At 42.4% G+C, this 15,290-nt stretch overlaps 3 protein-coding genes across 3 annotated transcripts; 1 reads left to right on the forward strand and 2 right to left on the reverse strand.

The window, feature by feature from the left end:
• Positions 1–2,001: 2,001 nt before the first annotated feature.
• LOC143127648 (arfaptin-1-like) lies at positions 2,002–10,876 on the reverse strand. The gene is made up of 8 exons (XM_076289262.1): positions 10,720–10,876; positions 9,197–9,293; positions 6,304–6,394; positions 5,983–6,098; positions 4,777–4,998; positions 4,457–4,614; positions 3,793–3,967; positions 2,002–3,518 (listed from the first exon to the last, which is right to left on the reverse strand). The coding sequence occupies exons 2-8, from the start codon at positions 9,281–9,283 to the stop codon at positions 3,360–3,362; spliced, it is 1,008 nt and encodes a 335-aa protein (XP_076145377.1). The 5' UTR covers positions 9,284–9,293; positions 10,720–10,876; the 3' UTR covers positions 2,002–3,359.
• Positions 10,877–11,567: 691 nt separating this feature from the next.
• ndufaf2 (NADH:ubiquinone oxidoreductase complex assembly factor 2) lies at positions 11,568–13,727 on the forward strand. The gene is made up of 4 exons (XM_076289768.1): positions 11,568–11,751; positions 12,250–12,339; positions 12,523–12,563; positions 12,878–13,727. Exons 1-4 carry the CDS (start codon positions 11,637–11,639, stop codon positions 13,118–13,120), a joined length of 489 nt encoding a protein of 162 aa, XP_076145883.1. The 5' UTR covers positions 11,568–11,636; the 3' UTR covers positions 13,121–13,727.
• Positions 13,728–14,067: 340 nt separating this feature from the next.
• Positions 14,068–15,198, reverse strand: smim15 (small integral membrane protein 15). Its single transcript, XM_076289769.1, has 2 exons — positions 15,122–15,198; positions 14,068–14,672 (listed from the first exon to the last, which is right to left on the reverse strand). Exon 2 carries the CDS (start codon positions 14,616–14,618, stop codon positions 14,394–14,396), a length of 225 nt encoding a protein of 74 aa, XP_076145884.1. The 5' UTR covers positions 14,619–14,672; positions 15,122–15,198; the 3' UTR covers positions 14,068–14,393.
• Between the last annotated feature and the right edge of the window lie 92 nt (positions 15,199–15,290).

Genomic DNA, 15,290 nt, shown 5'->3' on the forward strand with positions numbered 1-15,290 from the left:
TTGAAAATCAGAGGTTTACAGGCCACGGTGGCCTTGGTGCCCCATTCTTTCAATATTCTGCTTTGCGTCCTACTAATAGCGATTTTTAGTTAGCCTGTGGCCTGTCAAAATAATCTTAGCATTCACAGTGCAAATTAATTTAGTCTTTTACGCTGTGGAGAAAGTGACAGCGCAAGAAAGTGCGTCCAAATTAACCCATTCTTCTCAGTTGAACTACTCGCGAAGTAGCCTATACATCACACAGACATCACAAGTATCACATGAAAGAGCCTTTTCTCAGCTTTTAAACGATGTTAGCCGATAATTGCTGTGTTGAATGGTTCGCGAGAAAAGTAGGCCTAAATATAATTCAATTTAATCATACATTCTACTGAAGGTTTTGCGTCCCATGATCTCCCTACCCATTCATCTCGGTGGAATACTTCACGAACCCTTCTTTTAACACATAACAAACCATATATCGGAATAAACAGCAGACCTTACCGAACACAAAAGTGTAAAGCTGTACAGTTAGCCGTTCCAGAGTAATCTAGTTTTGAATTTGCAGTAAATTTCGACATGCATGGATGTCTCCAAATTTGGGCTTTGCGTTTTACAATGTGTTTAAATTGTTCCACATGATTTCATAACGGGCCAAATACAAAATAAATGTTACAAATATCGCCTAGATTTTGGTAAATCATAGGACAGCTGACTAAGAGTTTGTGAAAGCATTTGATCACAAAATGCATGCATCTAGGCTATTTGAATCTCTTAAAGCTGAGCTGTGCTTAAATTGTTCAATACATGATTTCATAACAGGCCAAATATAAAATAAATGTTATATATAGCCTAGATATCTGTAAATATTACATGATCAGATGATTTACAGTTCTATGTAATATGTCATGTTTCATGTTTTTGTAATGTTTCATACAGTGATGCAGGTCTACTGCAGTGAATAGGCTAAATACAACTTTGATCATTTTTATAGCCTACTACTGTATAGTTAACTTTGGCCTTGGTGCCCTGACATGTGGCCTTTGTGCCCCCACCAAATATGCCCAACTGAAGGCCAAGTGGCCTTGCCCCCAGAATGGTGAAATTCCAAGCCTGCTTCTGTGCAAGAACAGTACATTCAAACTCACTCTGATTATTGGGGGCACTTTCAGGGCGAGAGCACTTTGCTCAAATTTGTCCAACAACAAATAAGCACCTAGAAATTAAATTGTCGTCGCTCCAATACATTATGCGGGAGGTGAGCTGATATCTGTGTTTGCACAATAGCCAGCGCAGTGTTCATATTATCTTGCCATGGCAAAAGATGCTTAGTCATGACTCAGACACAGGGACTCAACTGAAACCTGGTCTCTGGGTCGTGATATTTGCTATAATGACCATAGCTACAGCACCACAACATACCAGGGCTGAGGAAGTGAACAACAGAGCTTACTTAAAAAGAGCTACTTAAAAAGAGATGTAAGAATAATCTGGAACACCACAGTGGTGATGGAGAGACTTTATTTGCAAGCCACTTTAAGGCATCATGTTTTTTATATACTCACATCAAACACCTAGACACATATGAGTCGTGATATTACTGCCATACCATGGACTCCCAGTCACCAATGTAGCTGTGCCCACAGAACCAATGGAAAAACTATGGCAACCCATTTTACCTCCCTGTAGGAACTGGAGAATTGAACAGCTTTGCCCCAATTTCCCAGACCATCTTGAAGGTATTTCAGATAATAGAGCATGGTCACACATTACCATGAAAATAGAAGATAGTTGCCACGATTTTTCTCTGCTTGTAACTGTTGCCAAGTAAACAAACATAATATGCTTCTGTAAGCTATTAGGAAATGCAGGTAATGTTCCAGTGATGCCATAACAAAATGATCCATTCAGTGAGCTCATTTCACTATCTATACACAATGAAAACAAGGAATCTGCTTTCTTTATGTAATGTGATTAAACTAAGTTGCTTTATAAATTTGGGATGTTTAAAACAAACACATCTTTGGTGGTCCCAATGGTTTTAATTGTTCCACATTGTAACAGATGGAAATGCATTATGCAGAAGACACTGCATATACTCATTACATTAACACACACTCATTTACGTGCATCTGTACATGGACAAAATGAATAGGTAAAGATCCTTTTTACAATAACCTTGTTTGGATAGAATTCAAGAAGTAAACATTTGTATTTTCATTGCACATCCCATAATAGTTTGGTGCTTTTTTGAGGTAAAAAGAGAATGGCAACTATTGGAATGCACGTAAGCACAGAAAAGAGAGTTGTTCATGTTTTCTTGCTATGAACATCATCAAAAAAATAAGGTAACAGGTAGACTCCTGCACGCATGCACCAGTACTTTTGCATATTACTGTTGTGACATGTAAGGCACAAATCAGAGGGCATGCCAGGTAAATACTTTGGCACATCCTCTGGACGTTACATACTGTCTATATCCAAATTTATACTAATATATTTTTTTAATGAGTATATCATTCAGTAACTATAGTACGTACAATGTACAAATTTACAATAACTGCTTGGAAACTCCGAACACAAAAAATCACCTTAACAATATACAAAGGAATGTTTTGAGGGACAGGGATAACATGAATGGTTCGATTTAACCAGAGAAGTCTTGTGACCACCGAATAACTTGAAGCAGTCAGCTTTTCTATTTATACTGTTACAAAACACCTGAGCACCTGAGCCGTAAAGGTTACATCTGAAATGATCTAATACGCAGTGTGATCCCAACACTGCAGTACTGCCGTACATGCTCCAGTCTGTACTCAGTTTGGGTCAAGCAGCTTCTTTGGTCATTTGCTTACATAAGGCATATGGTATACTGTAAACATCGTATTTTGTGGCTAATTTGGAAAGAAACACAATAAATATGAAAACGTGATAACCGATAATGTCATTTAACAAAATCTCAATAACAACAGTAAAGTAACTGGCCCATCCAACTATAAATGATGCCACACAGAATATAACTTCTTATTTAGATAAGAAGATTAAGTTACAGAAAAATAAGCCCTAAACTTTTCTTCTCCACAGGTCTTTCCACAACACTTTGGTCTTAACAAGTCCTCTTGCCCTCCCCTACCCATCAGCCCATTACCCACCAAGACTTTTCTCCAATAAAAAAACAAAAAAAGGCTATGTGCGGACATTGGTTTGTATTTGAGCATGTATGTAATTGTGTGTGTCGGTGAATGTCTATGTGTGCATATGTGTGTGTCCACTACCAATAGAGGAAATGATTATAGGGTGAAGGGGGATAGAGGGATGGAGAGGACACGATAAAGGAGGGTGAAGGCAGGAAGGAGGAAAAACAAGAAGAGGTGTAGTGTTCAGCACTCCTCCAGCCAAGACTGCAGGCCTGTGTCGGGGGGCGTGCGGAGCCTGCGGTGGAACTGCTGCAGCGTCTGGTGCAGCTTCTGTTGGTTACCGGCGTAGTACGCCGCCACTGCACTGTGCAGCAGGATGAGCTGCTTCTGCAGGACCTTCACCTACACACACACACACACACACACACATATTCACACACACACACACACACACACACACACACACACACACACACACACATGCACAGATGGAGGCGTGAGGGAAAACACACTTGGGATGGTGGGGAAAAAACTAAATCAGGACCTTTTTCAAGCAATAAACTACTTTTAAAACATTTCTTTCACTGAATAACACCATGTGGTAGTGCTAGTGTAAATACATGAAAGGCTAGTACAATACGTTCAGACCAACTCAGGCCAAGCTTTTCCCCCTCACCCTGTTCTCCTCCAGGAGTTTGAGTTTGACGGACAGGTCGTCCCTCGTCTTCTCGTACTTCTGCCGGTGCGTCTGGTAGAGGGCCTGGGCCTGCTCGATCTTGGGCATGGTGATGGCGTCCCGTGGGCCCATGTTCAGCTCCTCCAGGTCTGTGCGGTACGCATCATACTCAATCCTAATGGGGACGTCCACATGTCAGAGTTAGAGCCTATCTCTACATCACAGAAGTGTGGGAGTGTGTGTGTGTGTCTTTGGGATTATACTAAAATACACAAAATAAGTGTCATAACCACCATTCATTTCTATATTGTCTTTATTGAATTGCATGTTGCGTATATATTTCCTCTGTACTGACATCAGTGGCCAGAGCCAAAATTCCTTGTATGTGAGAAATCATGAAATCATAATTCTTATTTCTTCACTGGATTGAGCTAAATCCTTCTGTAACAAAAATACCACCAACATTGTGTGACAATAAAAGTATCTATCTATCTATCTCTCTATCTATCTATTTATGCTTGGACAATAAAATCCAACTCTGAATCTAATTCTGATCTACTATAAGCTGTAAGAGGTGTAAGTGTGAATAGTTTGTGCATACTTTGATTTATTTTAAGGATTGTCTGTTGTGGGCTCAGGGAGTGTGAACATGCTTGGGCTTTACCTGGCATTCTCATACTGTTTGACCGTGACCATGGTGTCCTCAATGGTCTGGTTGACCAAAGTGTTCATGCCGGCAGTGAAGGAGTTCATGGATCTCAGCAACTCCTCTCCATTTTTGGATAGGAATCTTTGAGTCTCTGCATTGAAACCAAATTCTTCCTGAGGAGAAATAATAATAAAAATTGAGAGTAATGAAAATAAAAATAACCATTACTAAGCAAATCAAGATACCCAGTGAGTGTCTTATCAAAACAAGAAGAGACATTGAGGAGACCTAAATAACCTATATGAAGATTCTAGTCCTATTTGATGGAGGCTCACGTGTAGCTCGGGGGTCTTGATGCTGAGGTCTGCAAATACATCTCCCAGAAGCCTTTGCGTTTGTGTGACCTGGGCAGTCTGCGAGGCGAGGGTCTGCGCCAGCTTAGTGACGTTTTCGTAACGACTGCGCAGGTCTCTGAGCTTCTCAATGCGGGCTTCCAGATCCAGATCCACCGTGCGAGAACCGCGACCCAGACGCTCTGCCATCATCTGTCTGGTACACTACAGAGAGAGAGAGAGAGAGAGATAGTATAATTTGCATAACTTCTCAATTACAAATAATAATCTCACACAGTAGTCACAGTAGATTACATACTGATTGCTCACTGTTAACCCTTGTGGACAGATCCATAGTAACCTAAGAATATTGGTTTACAGGCTGATAGAACACTGACACAAGAGAGAGAGAGAGAACATATAGTAAAGAGAAGAACAGACGAGTAAAGGAAAAGAGGAAAAGGCAGAGAAATAATGTCACAAAGAGAGAGGCAGAAATAGAAATATATGGTTTTATAATTAATTCAATTTATTAATTCTGCAGAGTCAAGAGAATTGTAAGTGAGACTAATCGATATAAGGGAGAGGGGGAAGGCAAAGAGGGGAAGAGAGATAAAGAGAGAAAAAATAAGAGGCGCTTGGAGGCAGAAAGAGAGAGAGAGAGAGGACAGTGTAAAAGATGGTGTGACTGCGGCGATAATGAGCCCAGCTATAATTAGCGGTGCCATTAATGAGACACAATGCTGGGGCTGCTGGAGCAGACTGCAGGGGTGTGAGCATCAATCATCACATTCACATGCTAACACGCTCTATGCTAATGTAGCTCGCTCTCTCTCACACACAGACACTCACATCATCACACTCACACACACACTAACAGACACACACATAGACACACACAACCACACTCACACGGCTTTAAATCTCGCTCTCTCTCACACACACGCCAGGTTCAGCCTCTCAGCCTATCAAAACAAACTCCCACACACTCATAAACACACAGGTTCATTTAGTCCTCAATTTCTCATATGTAATTCAAAACCCACTTATTTTCAAATGGAAATGCCACGCATGACTAAGCAACGTTCTCATTTCTACAGTTTGCTCTCAGCCTTGCCAAATAGACGTTATTTTCTTCACTGCAAACCGATGCACTTCCATCTGGGCCCAGGGATCTGCAGCACTCTTCCTGTTTTGTGTTGTTCACACCTTGTAAGTGTTGACGCTCCACTTGCGCACCCGCTCCAGTTTCTCGATGGTGGGGTTCCGCAAGCCGTCGCTGATGACGATCGGGCCGCCGCTGTTGGGATGCGGCGCCGCCAAACCTAGACGGGCATCAGCAGCCAAAATGAACAACTGAGAGTGCCATCATTGAGCCCACAGCAAAATCATCAAATCTACTGTTCATTTTTTAACAGTGAACTTGTGAACTGAACACACTCAGTCATATATACAGTATATATTCACACTACACATATGTGGTATTTGTGCTGTGAAGTATCATGGTGGAGTCAGGAAGAGCAGGGTTACCTTCAAATATCTGTGGAGTTGCACCCGTCAGTGTTAATGAATCTGGATTGTGCGTGACGCCTGCAACGCTTGAGTCCCTGCACATTAGATCCTGTGAACAAACACACACACACACACACACACACACACACACACACACACACACACACACACACACACACACACACACACACACACACACACACACACACACACACACACACACACACACACACACACACACACACACACACACACACACACACACACACACACACACAGTGTAAAGAAAAAACAAACACTGGCATGATGACATCACATTCAGGATAACCTACAGTGAAGGGTGGCAAGCAAGACGGAGAGACAGGGGGAAAGAGACTCCAGAGATTTCAAGACTCTTTAATGTCCTCACCTCTCCATACAATCCCTGACCCTGTCTATCAACTGCCAGATAGCCTTCCAGAGGACATCAGTATCTGACACAACAAGCTCAACCTGACAAGCTACAACATCTCTATGTAATATATGCATGGATGAAAGACCCCAGGGTTTTATTAATGGGATATATACGTGCATATGATTCTGTGTCAGTTTACACAAACCAGTATGTTTGATGACATTAGATAACCCATATGGGGGACTATGAATTCATGTGTACTGTATGTGTGAGTGTGTGTGAGACAGAAAGGGTGATGCATGGAGACAGAAAGAGAGAGAGAGAGAGAGATTAGAGTGGGAGAGCAAGAAAGAGAAAGAAACAGAGAGAGAGAGTGTGTGTTTGTGTGTGTGTGCGTGTGTGTTTGTGTGTGTGGTAAGCCATTCTGGCTCCATGTCTGGGGATGTCAGGGAGGTCGTCGTAATGATGAGAGGAGACGAAAGGGGCTCCCTGTCATGGAGGATGACTTAATTACTTTAACACGGACGCGCACAAAGGCAGTCAGCGCGGGAACAGCTCTCGTCCCCAGTAATCCCATCCCACAGGGACTGCCAGCAGGCATCAGCGTCACAGGTGGTGCACCTCTACCCGCACATGTTTATGATGTCATAGAGGATTTCATGCTATGGCGGTGAAGGTTCTATAAGCGCCGCAAGATGAAAGTCGTGAAAGGAGCTGACCAACATCACATCAGAAACCCAGATTTATCTCAGAATACAACACTGAAACATAATAATGAACAACGAAAACGAAAAACACCATATCAGTCTGGTCTAATATTCTATTATGCTAGATGACTACAACTCAAAACAGGTGAGACAGGTTCCCTTCTTTACAGTATAACATAAATCTTGACTAGTACAGAAAGACATAATTGGATACAAGATACCACTAACTAGTGGGACTGTTTTTGTCCAGTGGGTCCATTCCATAAACAGCAGCAGGTTTGTCACCAAGACCTCAAATGTCAGTGTGCGAAAGGATGGGCGGAGTAGATTATATTCTTGTCCACCAATTAATTGTGCACAAAATAATTACCCATGAGACACATTGAGCATGCAACCTCCTATTTGAGCTATAATTACACACTCAATAAATGACCACAGGTGTCCCATACACACAAAACGAATGGCCACAGACAAGGGAGAGGAGGATTCATTGCATACCCCCTTTTTAAAGTAGCGTCCACCATTTCAGTGTGACAACATATGTCTGTCATATGACAGCCAAGATGGACCTGTGAATATGTGCCATAAAAACAGTCGTAAACAAGTCATAAACTATCTCCTCCATCCCATTCAGTTCTCCCTCTGTTTTTCTTCCCTCTCTTTTGTGCAGTCCTGTCTGCCTGTGTTCCGGCGCTCGTCCCCTGCGTAGGTCCGGTTCTGAGAAATAAGTCCCACTTTGAAGTCCCATCAGGCCCCTGCCTTCTCTGACACATCTCATTACTTCCCCCGCCGCTGGCACAGTGGGCCTCCTCCTCGCCTCCCAGGGCCTGTGTGCGTCCAACCTGACCCCGCCAATGCGTCATCACTCCCTCCTCTCTCCCTCTCTCTCTCACATAAACACATGGACTTGCTCTCTCTCTCACACACACAAACACATGGACTCTCTGACTCTCTCTCTCTCTCTCTCTCTCTCTCTCTCTCTCTCTCTCTCTCTCTCTCTCTCTCTCTCTCTCTCTCTCTCTCTCTCTCTCTCTCTCTCTCTCTCTCTCTCTCTCTCTCCCTCTCCCTCTCCCTCTCCCTCTCAAACACACACACCTGAAGGGCATGGGAAGGGCAGAAGTACAGTGTAAAGGGTCAGAGTTCAACAGCTTTAACCATGACCGCGCCCTCCCTATTGTATCTGTGCTAATGACTTCTCATCCTTTCCCAGCAGAAACGCGAAGACAAGCAACTTCCAGCACCTTCCTTTTGAGCAAGCCGTAGTCAAACAATGACTGATACAAAAATGAACTGCCTGATAAAATGACAAAAGTAAAAACACACACCCACATTCACCCACACAGTGTAACAAAATAAGCACAACAAAAGAGAGCACTGACATCATTTTGACACGTCTCCACATCTGTGCATTATCTGCATAGCACAGGGACCAGGAGAGCGAGGATGTGATAGAGGCTGAGAGTTGAGGAGGTGCATGACAAGGGAGGAGGTGCAGGACGAGGGAGGAAGTCTACATCTACACTGATCAGTGTTTGGAGTTCACGGGTCAGTGACATCATTGCACAGCTCTCTCTGGATAATGAAATAATCATTGGCAGAGGTACACAATGACCTTCTTATCAGTCAACAAGGCAGCGACTGCATGCCCGTTAGGGTTTGGCTACATGAGCACTTACTCGTTACATAAGAAATTTAAATCATAAGTGAGATAAACGAGAGTGAGGTGACTTTGCAGTGGCTGAGTGAAAAAGAATATGACAATATAAGTTTTAGTTTTATTTTCTCCACCTTGAAATAGCTGTGGACTCACCCTTTGGAACATATCTTGATGACTTCCATCTCTACCATTACTGGAGGGGGAGGAGTCAGTAGGCATAGGCCATTGGGCTTCATCCATCCTACTGGGCCTTCAAAGAGAGAGAGAGAAATAGAGAGAGAGAGAGAGAGAGAGAGAGAGAGAGAGAGAGAGAGAGAGAGAGAGAGAGAGAGAGAGAGAGAGAGAGAGAGAGAGAGAGGGGGGGGGGGGTGGGGTTATAATTTGCACAATTGCTCAGTTATGATTTTACCATACAATGTAGCCTAGTAGGGCTAAATGAGGCCAATAACAATGGCAGACATACATGTCTGAGCACATATAAAAACACACACAATGTGTTTGAGGCACACAATAACAGAGTCCATCTTCTACTTGGCTGGTAACACTGGAACCACTGACGGTTCACTATCCACCTTGCAATCAGTACAGACAACCTATATCAACATCTTACTTATTACACAAGCCAGCATAGTTAGCACAACTTCATAAAGTCTCAACTGTAGGTGTGAATTTAAGGTCCAGCATAGTCATAATAGCCTACATAATGATTGCTCACTGTTTACCCATCTGGACAAATCCATGGTAATCGAGTGAAGAATGTTGGTTTAAGGGCTGATAGAACACTGACACAACTGTGCCACATCCACCTGTTTGAAAAGAAGGTGGGGCAGCCTGTTCCTGTGCGCCTTACTAGAGCCATTCTAGATTGTTAGCGCTGCGGTGCTGTGACACGCTGCAGGAAGCTAAACTATGGCTGGCAGATAAGGTGGTTGGTTTATACAGTTCACATACAGTAAAACATAACATCTTTTGGGAGGAGAAATGCAATCCATGCACATCTTTTATCTGGAACTTGTACAGATTCCTGTTGGGACTTGTCTAAAGTAGGCTACTGAAAATGCACTAGAATCCCTCAACAAGCTGTAATTTGGGCTATTAGGTTGTTTTTACTATGGCAAAAAAAGTGATCTCAGAGACAAAGGATGGCCAGAACTAGGGCTAAAATGACAGAAGTCGTGAATCCTTATCCAAGGCAGAAGTAACATTTATGCACAGATGACACTGGCCTGTTGCTGCCCTCAAGTGGCCATATATAATCACACGATTCAGCTAGGTCAATCCTACAACACTTGAGAGTTGGTTGGTGACACGTATCTGATATTTGTAAGTCGTTGTTTGACATGTTTTTCTGGAACCAATGCCAAATTATTGTAGTGAAACACCCCCAAAATACAAACGCTGACTGATCGGAAACAGACCATTTCATGACAAAAGTAAAGTCAAAAGACCTTCAGCCTTTTCTTCGGAGTTTTGTTTTCGCATAGCCTATCTGACAACTAAAACTCGGATTTTTTTTTTGTCTAGAATTGTAGCCACGAACTTCTGTCCCAAAATAATTAACCTACTTCATCTAGACGTATTAGCCCCAGTCTATGATTACATTTACCCTAGGTTACATTAGCGATGATAACGAATGAAGTTAAAGCTAAACAACGCCCCGATTGCTTCGGCATTACCTTTTGCTCAAAGAGCTCCTCTTGAAATCGTTGGTCGAAATAACAACGAATTAGACGTCTTGTAAACTCTTTTCATCGGAAGTTTGTCCAATACTACGCTGCAGATAACGCCCTGAATGCTTCTCAACTTCAGGTCAAAACTAGTCTCCACACAACTTTCTTCTCAAACCGGAAGAGAGTGGAACATGCACAGAATGTTTGGACCATACAGAATTGTGACGAATAAGAACATTGTGTGCATGGGTGTGCACTGAGGCACATTCAAAAGTCATTCAGATGCCAATTCTTCACATTTCTGCAAATGATAAATTAAATTATCACCACGACAATGTGAATAGTGACTGAACAAAGAATGTACAGGGGCAAAATGCTTAAGATAGGGGTGTGTGAACACAATGCAGCGGTTTATCTTACATAAATTAAAACAGGGCATGCCCATGTTCACGTGTTTCAGCTTAAAACTAAGATACAATTGCATCAAATATAACAATAAAATAACTGACAAACCGATCCTAGGGTTGGAAAAGCCCAAGGATTGAAACTATTTTGTCACACTTTTCACATTAGTTATTAGGCCAGTGATTTAGTGTTAGTGTTTTGAACTTTGACGAATCAGTGAAATAAGCATGTTATTCAGTAGCCCTGACTATATTCTAACTCTGCGTAGCTACTATCAATTTCTTCTTTTTTTCATTATTATTTTCATTTCATAGTTATACTGAAAAACACATATCTAGCCTGTGTAAAATCAACAATTGGTCTTATCGCATATGGTTAATTACTTTTATTTTGACAGCTTTCCGGCTTCATACGGAAGTTGGGTTTTCATGTGTTGTTGTCAGTCTGACGTCGGCTGCTGGTGTGTGTACTGTGTGGTTGCAGAAGGTCACGGCTTAACAGTGAATTGATAAGTGAAAATGAGTCGATTTGCTAATATACTGAGAAGGACGTTTGGGGTGATCAAAGAGCACGTGGGAACAGATCATCTTGGGAATAAGTATTATATGATACCAGAACAGAAGACATGGACAGGTAAGTTATACAACCAGACCAGACCAGACCACTGTTCTCTAACACAAACTACTAGCTGACTGACGGACTCATTTGTAAGTTTAATTTCACATAACGTTATAATAGCCAAGGTGAACAACATGTATACTTGCATTATTACACATTTCTGACTCTATTTGCTTCGAATTCTGAAACGTTTACGTTAGTCTATAAGATTAAGGTCATGGAAAGAGTGTGATACGTCTTTATGTAGACTATAAGTAGGCTATCTCACAGACTTTACATTAGCCTACCTCACAGATACCTGATTGCCAACTAATGCCTCGGCTAATACCTGGAGAGCTTATCTGTCTGCAAGTCGCCCTTCACTGAACTGCTGAGTAACGTATGGGTAAATGGGGCCTCACGGGTTTTCTCTGAATAAACGCAGTGGCAGAGAAAACAGCTTACGAAGGCTATGTCGACTGACTCCTCATATGATCACAACAACACTTTGATACTGTTCTTCTGTATTTTCAGGAAGAGTCATACGGGCAAAGAGGATGGTGATCGCCTTAAACCCAAATGAATTTGAATACATAGAGGGAAGCATACCCTCAGAATGGGATGGTAATGTTAACTTCCTTCATAAGGGATAGGGGCAGGATTCAGTATTTTGCTTGTGTCCTAGTGGGATCACTATTGAGTGCATGTACATGCTGTTTGTTGCAATTCATGCACCTTGCATGGCATGAATTATCCTGTACAGATTTTCACTTTCTTTTCTCCCCATCTAATTATCCCTCCCTCCAGCATGGATCCGTGGTCGTAGAAAGCAGCCCCCCAGTATTGAGGTATACCATTGTTATCTGAAATGTTGTTCAGGGTTAGGTGAATTACTTTCCTTAAGTTAGAATACTATGACAATGGTTCATACAGTGAATTCAGACTTGAAATGTTTTAATTTCTGGAGACTCCATTAGAATGAGCTCAGCCTGTTGGACAATCCCTGTCATCAGTTCAGTTGGAGAAAAAATACTTGAATTAAAAGGAATTGTGAAAGATTATTTTAAATTAGTGTGAATATACTTTGTTTACAATTATTTGTTAGAGTGGTGAAAAAAATGTACATGCTACATACCTTTTCCCTGTTTGTGGACATACACAGGAGCTTCAGAAGAATGATAACTACAGGGTGAACATCAAAGTGAAGGCACGGGAGGCAGAGGAGAGGGACCTGGCTCTGCAGGCCCAGGAGTACGAGGAGGGACTTGTAGCTCGACCCACACAGACTCTAGCCAAAGGCCATGCCGCTGCCACCCCGTTTGGCAAACCAGAGGCCACCGAAGATCCGGTGAGCACAGGCGGTTCCTTCCAGCCGGGGTCCTGGGTCCCAGGATCCAAAAAATAAACGAGACTGAGGCATGCCCACCTTCGGCCCCGACTCAAATGGAATTGTGAAGCCTTACGGACGCTAGTTGCGTTAGCCCTGAATGGAACTTTACCTCCTTACCTATTTACCTCCTTACCTATGATGAGGTGCAACCAGGATGGGTCGGCTACTGTAGAGGTCTCTCTCAACAGGCAGAGGTGGGACGGTGACAGTATTTGAGGAGCCAATCCAGATGCTGTTCTTTTGAGGTGCGGATCCTGATGTGGACGGGATTAGTACTTGCTCCAACACATGTTCTGATGCTGTTTTAAGGGAAAGGCATTTTGTAAAGCTGCAGCTGTGGTTTCATGTCCCAGTGTATGTTCTGGACAGTGGGACAGGCAGCAGAGAGTGAGGGGTGAAAGGAATGTTATGAACATTCTACTAATATAACAAGTATTCTCAGTGATACTGGATGAATATTTTGATTTTTTTTTCTTCTTTTTTTTTTGCCCAATGTTTCTCCCTTACATCCAAAACAAATTCTTCACCTTCCTAGAAATTATTGCATGGTGTATTCAAACATTCAATGTTTAAGTTATGATTTGCTGGATTGGTTTTGTCAAATAAAATGAAAGGAAATGTAGCTCCTGTCTCTGTCTGTATAGTATTAGCTGAAAGTAATGGGACTCTTCTGTGAAAGAGTGCCTGAAAGGATGGCCTGAACGAGTGCCATCGTATTTGATACATTAAGGTGTAAATTGTAAAAATGTCATATCCTTTCCATTATCGTTACCTGAAAAACAATACCAGCTTACATGTTCCCTTGTGAAACCAGTGCAGATACTTTTCTTCATTTTTGTTACTACCGTAGCTTTTTTCTCACTTTTATACCTGTGTGTTAAGTATTACTAAGTTATTAAAAAGTATTATGTTCTAGGTGGAAAATCGTGGGAAACAACCATGAAACAAATGCCATCACACAGTTTTAAAAACCACTTTTAAATTATTTATTAGTAATGGAAAAAATCAGCAATTGTTTAATAAATGGAATGCCAAAAAATGCATTTGCATTTACAGTAACTGGAGGCAGGGCTGTGTCGCCGTGTCGAACGACTTTTCTCTCTCAAAATCTTGCCGAGGAGTCCCAAAGCATGAGCGGTCATGCTCTGCACCGTTACGGCAGCAAGGCCTCCCAGGTAACCCTTCTTTTGGTCCTCCATCTCCCGGGGAGGGCCACGCAGAAGAGCGGGGTGGGACGCTGCGCGACAGTAGGCTGATTCCACCGCATCTCATCCCTTGCAAGACACGCTCAATCCTTCTTGACCCGCTTGGCTTTGGCAATGTTCTCCTGTCGCCTCTGCTTCTTTTTCTGCTCGCGGTCCCTGACCTCGATCATCTTGGCGAGCTTCCACGACAACAAGGCGCTGGCTATGAAGAGGGGGGTCAAGGCAAGGATGACCGTCGTGAGGAAGCCGTACGGGTCTTTGGCAGCCCACTCGACCACATATTCCGCCCAGGCTTTGAGATCAATCATCGTTTTCACAGAGGTATTCTCCAATGACCAGTGGAAAAGCGTAGTAATGTGACACTGCTTACAAATAACATAAAACACAACTTAGTAACAGTAGAAGCTATGTCACACAAAAAAACTCAAAGGATGCAACTTGGATAAGTTAACACGAGCCAACACCAAAATAACCAGACAGTGTAACGCTAAACAACACAAACATAACTGCATTGTCCATTTTTTCAACATTGACCGTTGACATTGCTTAATATAGAGAGGGTGAATATGTTCAGCATGCATTTTCGTGACGACAGCTAACGATAGAGGTAACATTTTCTGTATGGGTGGGTGACAACGTTGGCAAGGCTATGGTGGCTAGCAAGGCTAACGTTACTTACTATGCTAGATAGTGTGACTGTCGACAGATTAGCGATCGCAGTACATTGCGGGATTAGCACATTATCAACTATACATTACACGGGTTTAACCTTAATTGTGTACATCTACCACACTGTAATAAAGAAAATCACCTGATGTTGAGCAAATCCTTTTCCACTCACCCATACGCGGAAGAGAGTGGTTGATAACTAACTTCCCTTTATATTTTGTCTTGCTACAACAGGTCAATATATGAAAAAAAGTTGCATTGTCGCCGTCTAGTGTTGTGGAGTAGCCCTGCGCATGCCGAGATTTTTAAAA

This window comes from Alosa pseudoharengus, unplaced genomic scaffold, assembly GCF_046254945.1.
Source record: "Alosa pseudoharengus isolate Yale_2024_CS ecotype anadromous, Long Island Sound unplaced genomic scaffold, YU_APseudo_1.1 YU_APseudo_1.1_scf_17, whole genome shotgun sequence".
In the NCBI taxonomy this organism is placed as follows: domain Eukaryota; kingdom Metazoa; phylum Chordata; class Actinopteri; order Clupeiformes; family Clupeidae; genus Alosa; species Alosa pseudoharengus.

Coding starts and splice junctions, on each gene's coding strand:
- LOC143127648 (XM_076289262.1), bottom strand. CDS start 9,283: ATGGATGAAGCCCAATGGCCTATGCCTACTGACTCCTCCCCCTCCAGT. Junction 6,099..6,303: donor AACTCCACAGATATTTGAAG/GTAACCCTGCTC, acceptor ATGCCCGTCTAG/GTTTGGCGGCGCCGCATCCC. Junction 4,615..4,776: donor TCAAGACCCCCGAGCTACAC/GTGAGCCTCCAT, acceptor ATTTCTCCTCAG/GAAGAATTTGGTTTCAATGC.
- ndufaf2 (XM_076289768.1), top strand. CDS start 11,637: ATGAGTCGATTTGCTAATATACTGAGAAGGACGTTTGGGGTGATCAAA. Junction 12,340..12,522: donor CATACCCTCAGAATGGGATG/GTAATGTTAACT, acceptor CCCTCCCTCCAG/CATGGATCCGTGGTCGTAGA. Junction 12,564..12,877: donor AGCAGCCCCCCAGTATTGAG/GTATACCATTGT, acceptor GGACATACACAG/GAGCTTCAGAAGAATGATAA.
- smim15 (XM_076289769.1), bottom strand. CDS start 14,618: ATGATTGATCTCAAAGCCTGGGCGGAATATGTGGTCGAGTGGGCTGCC.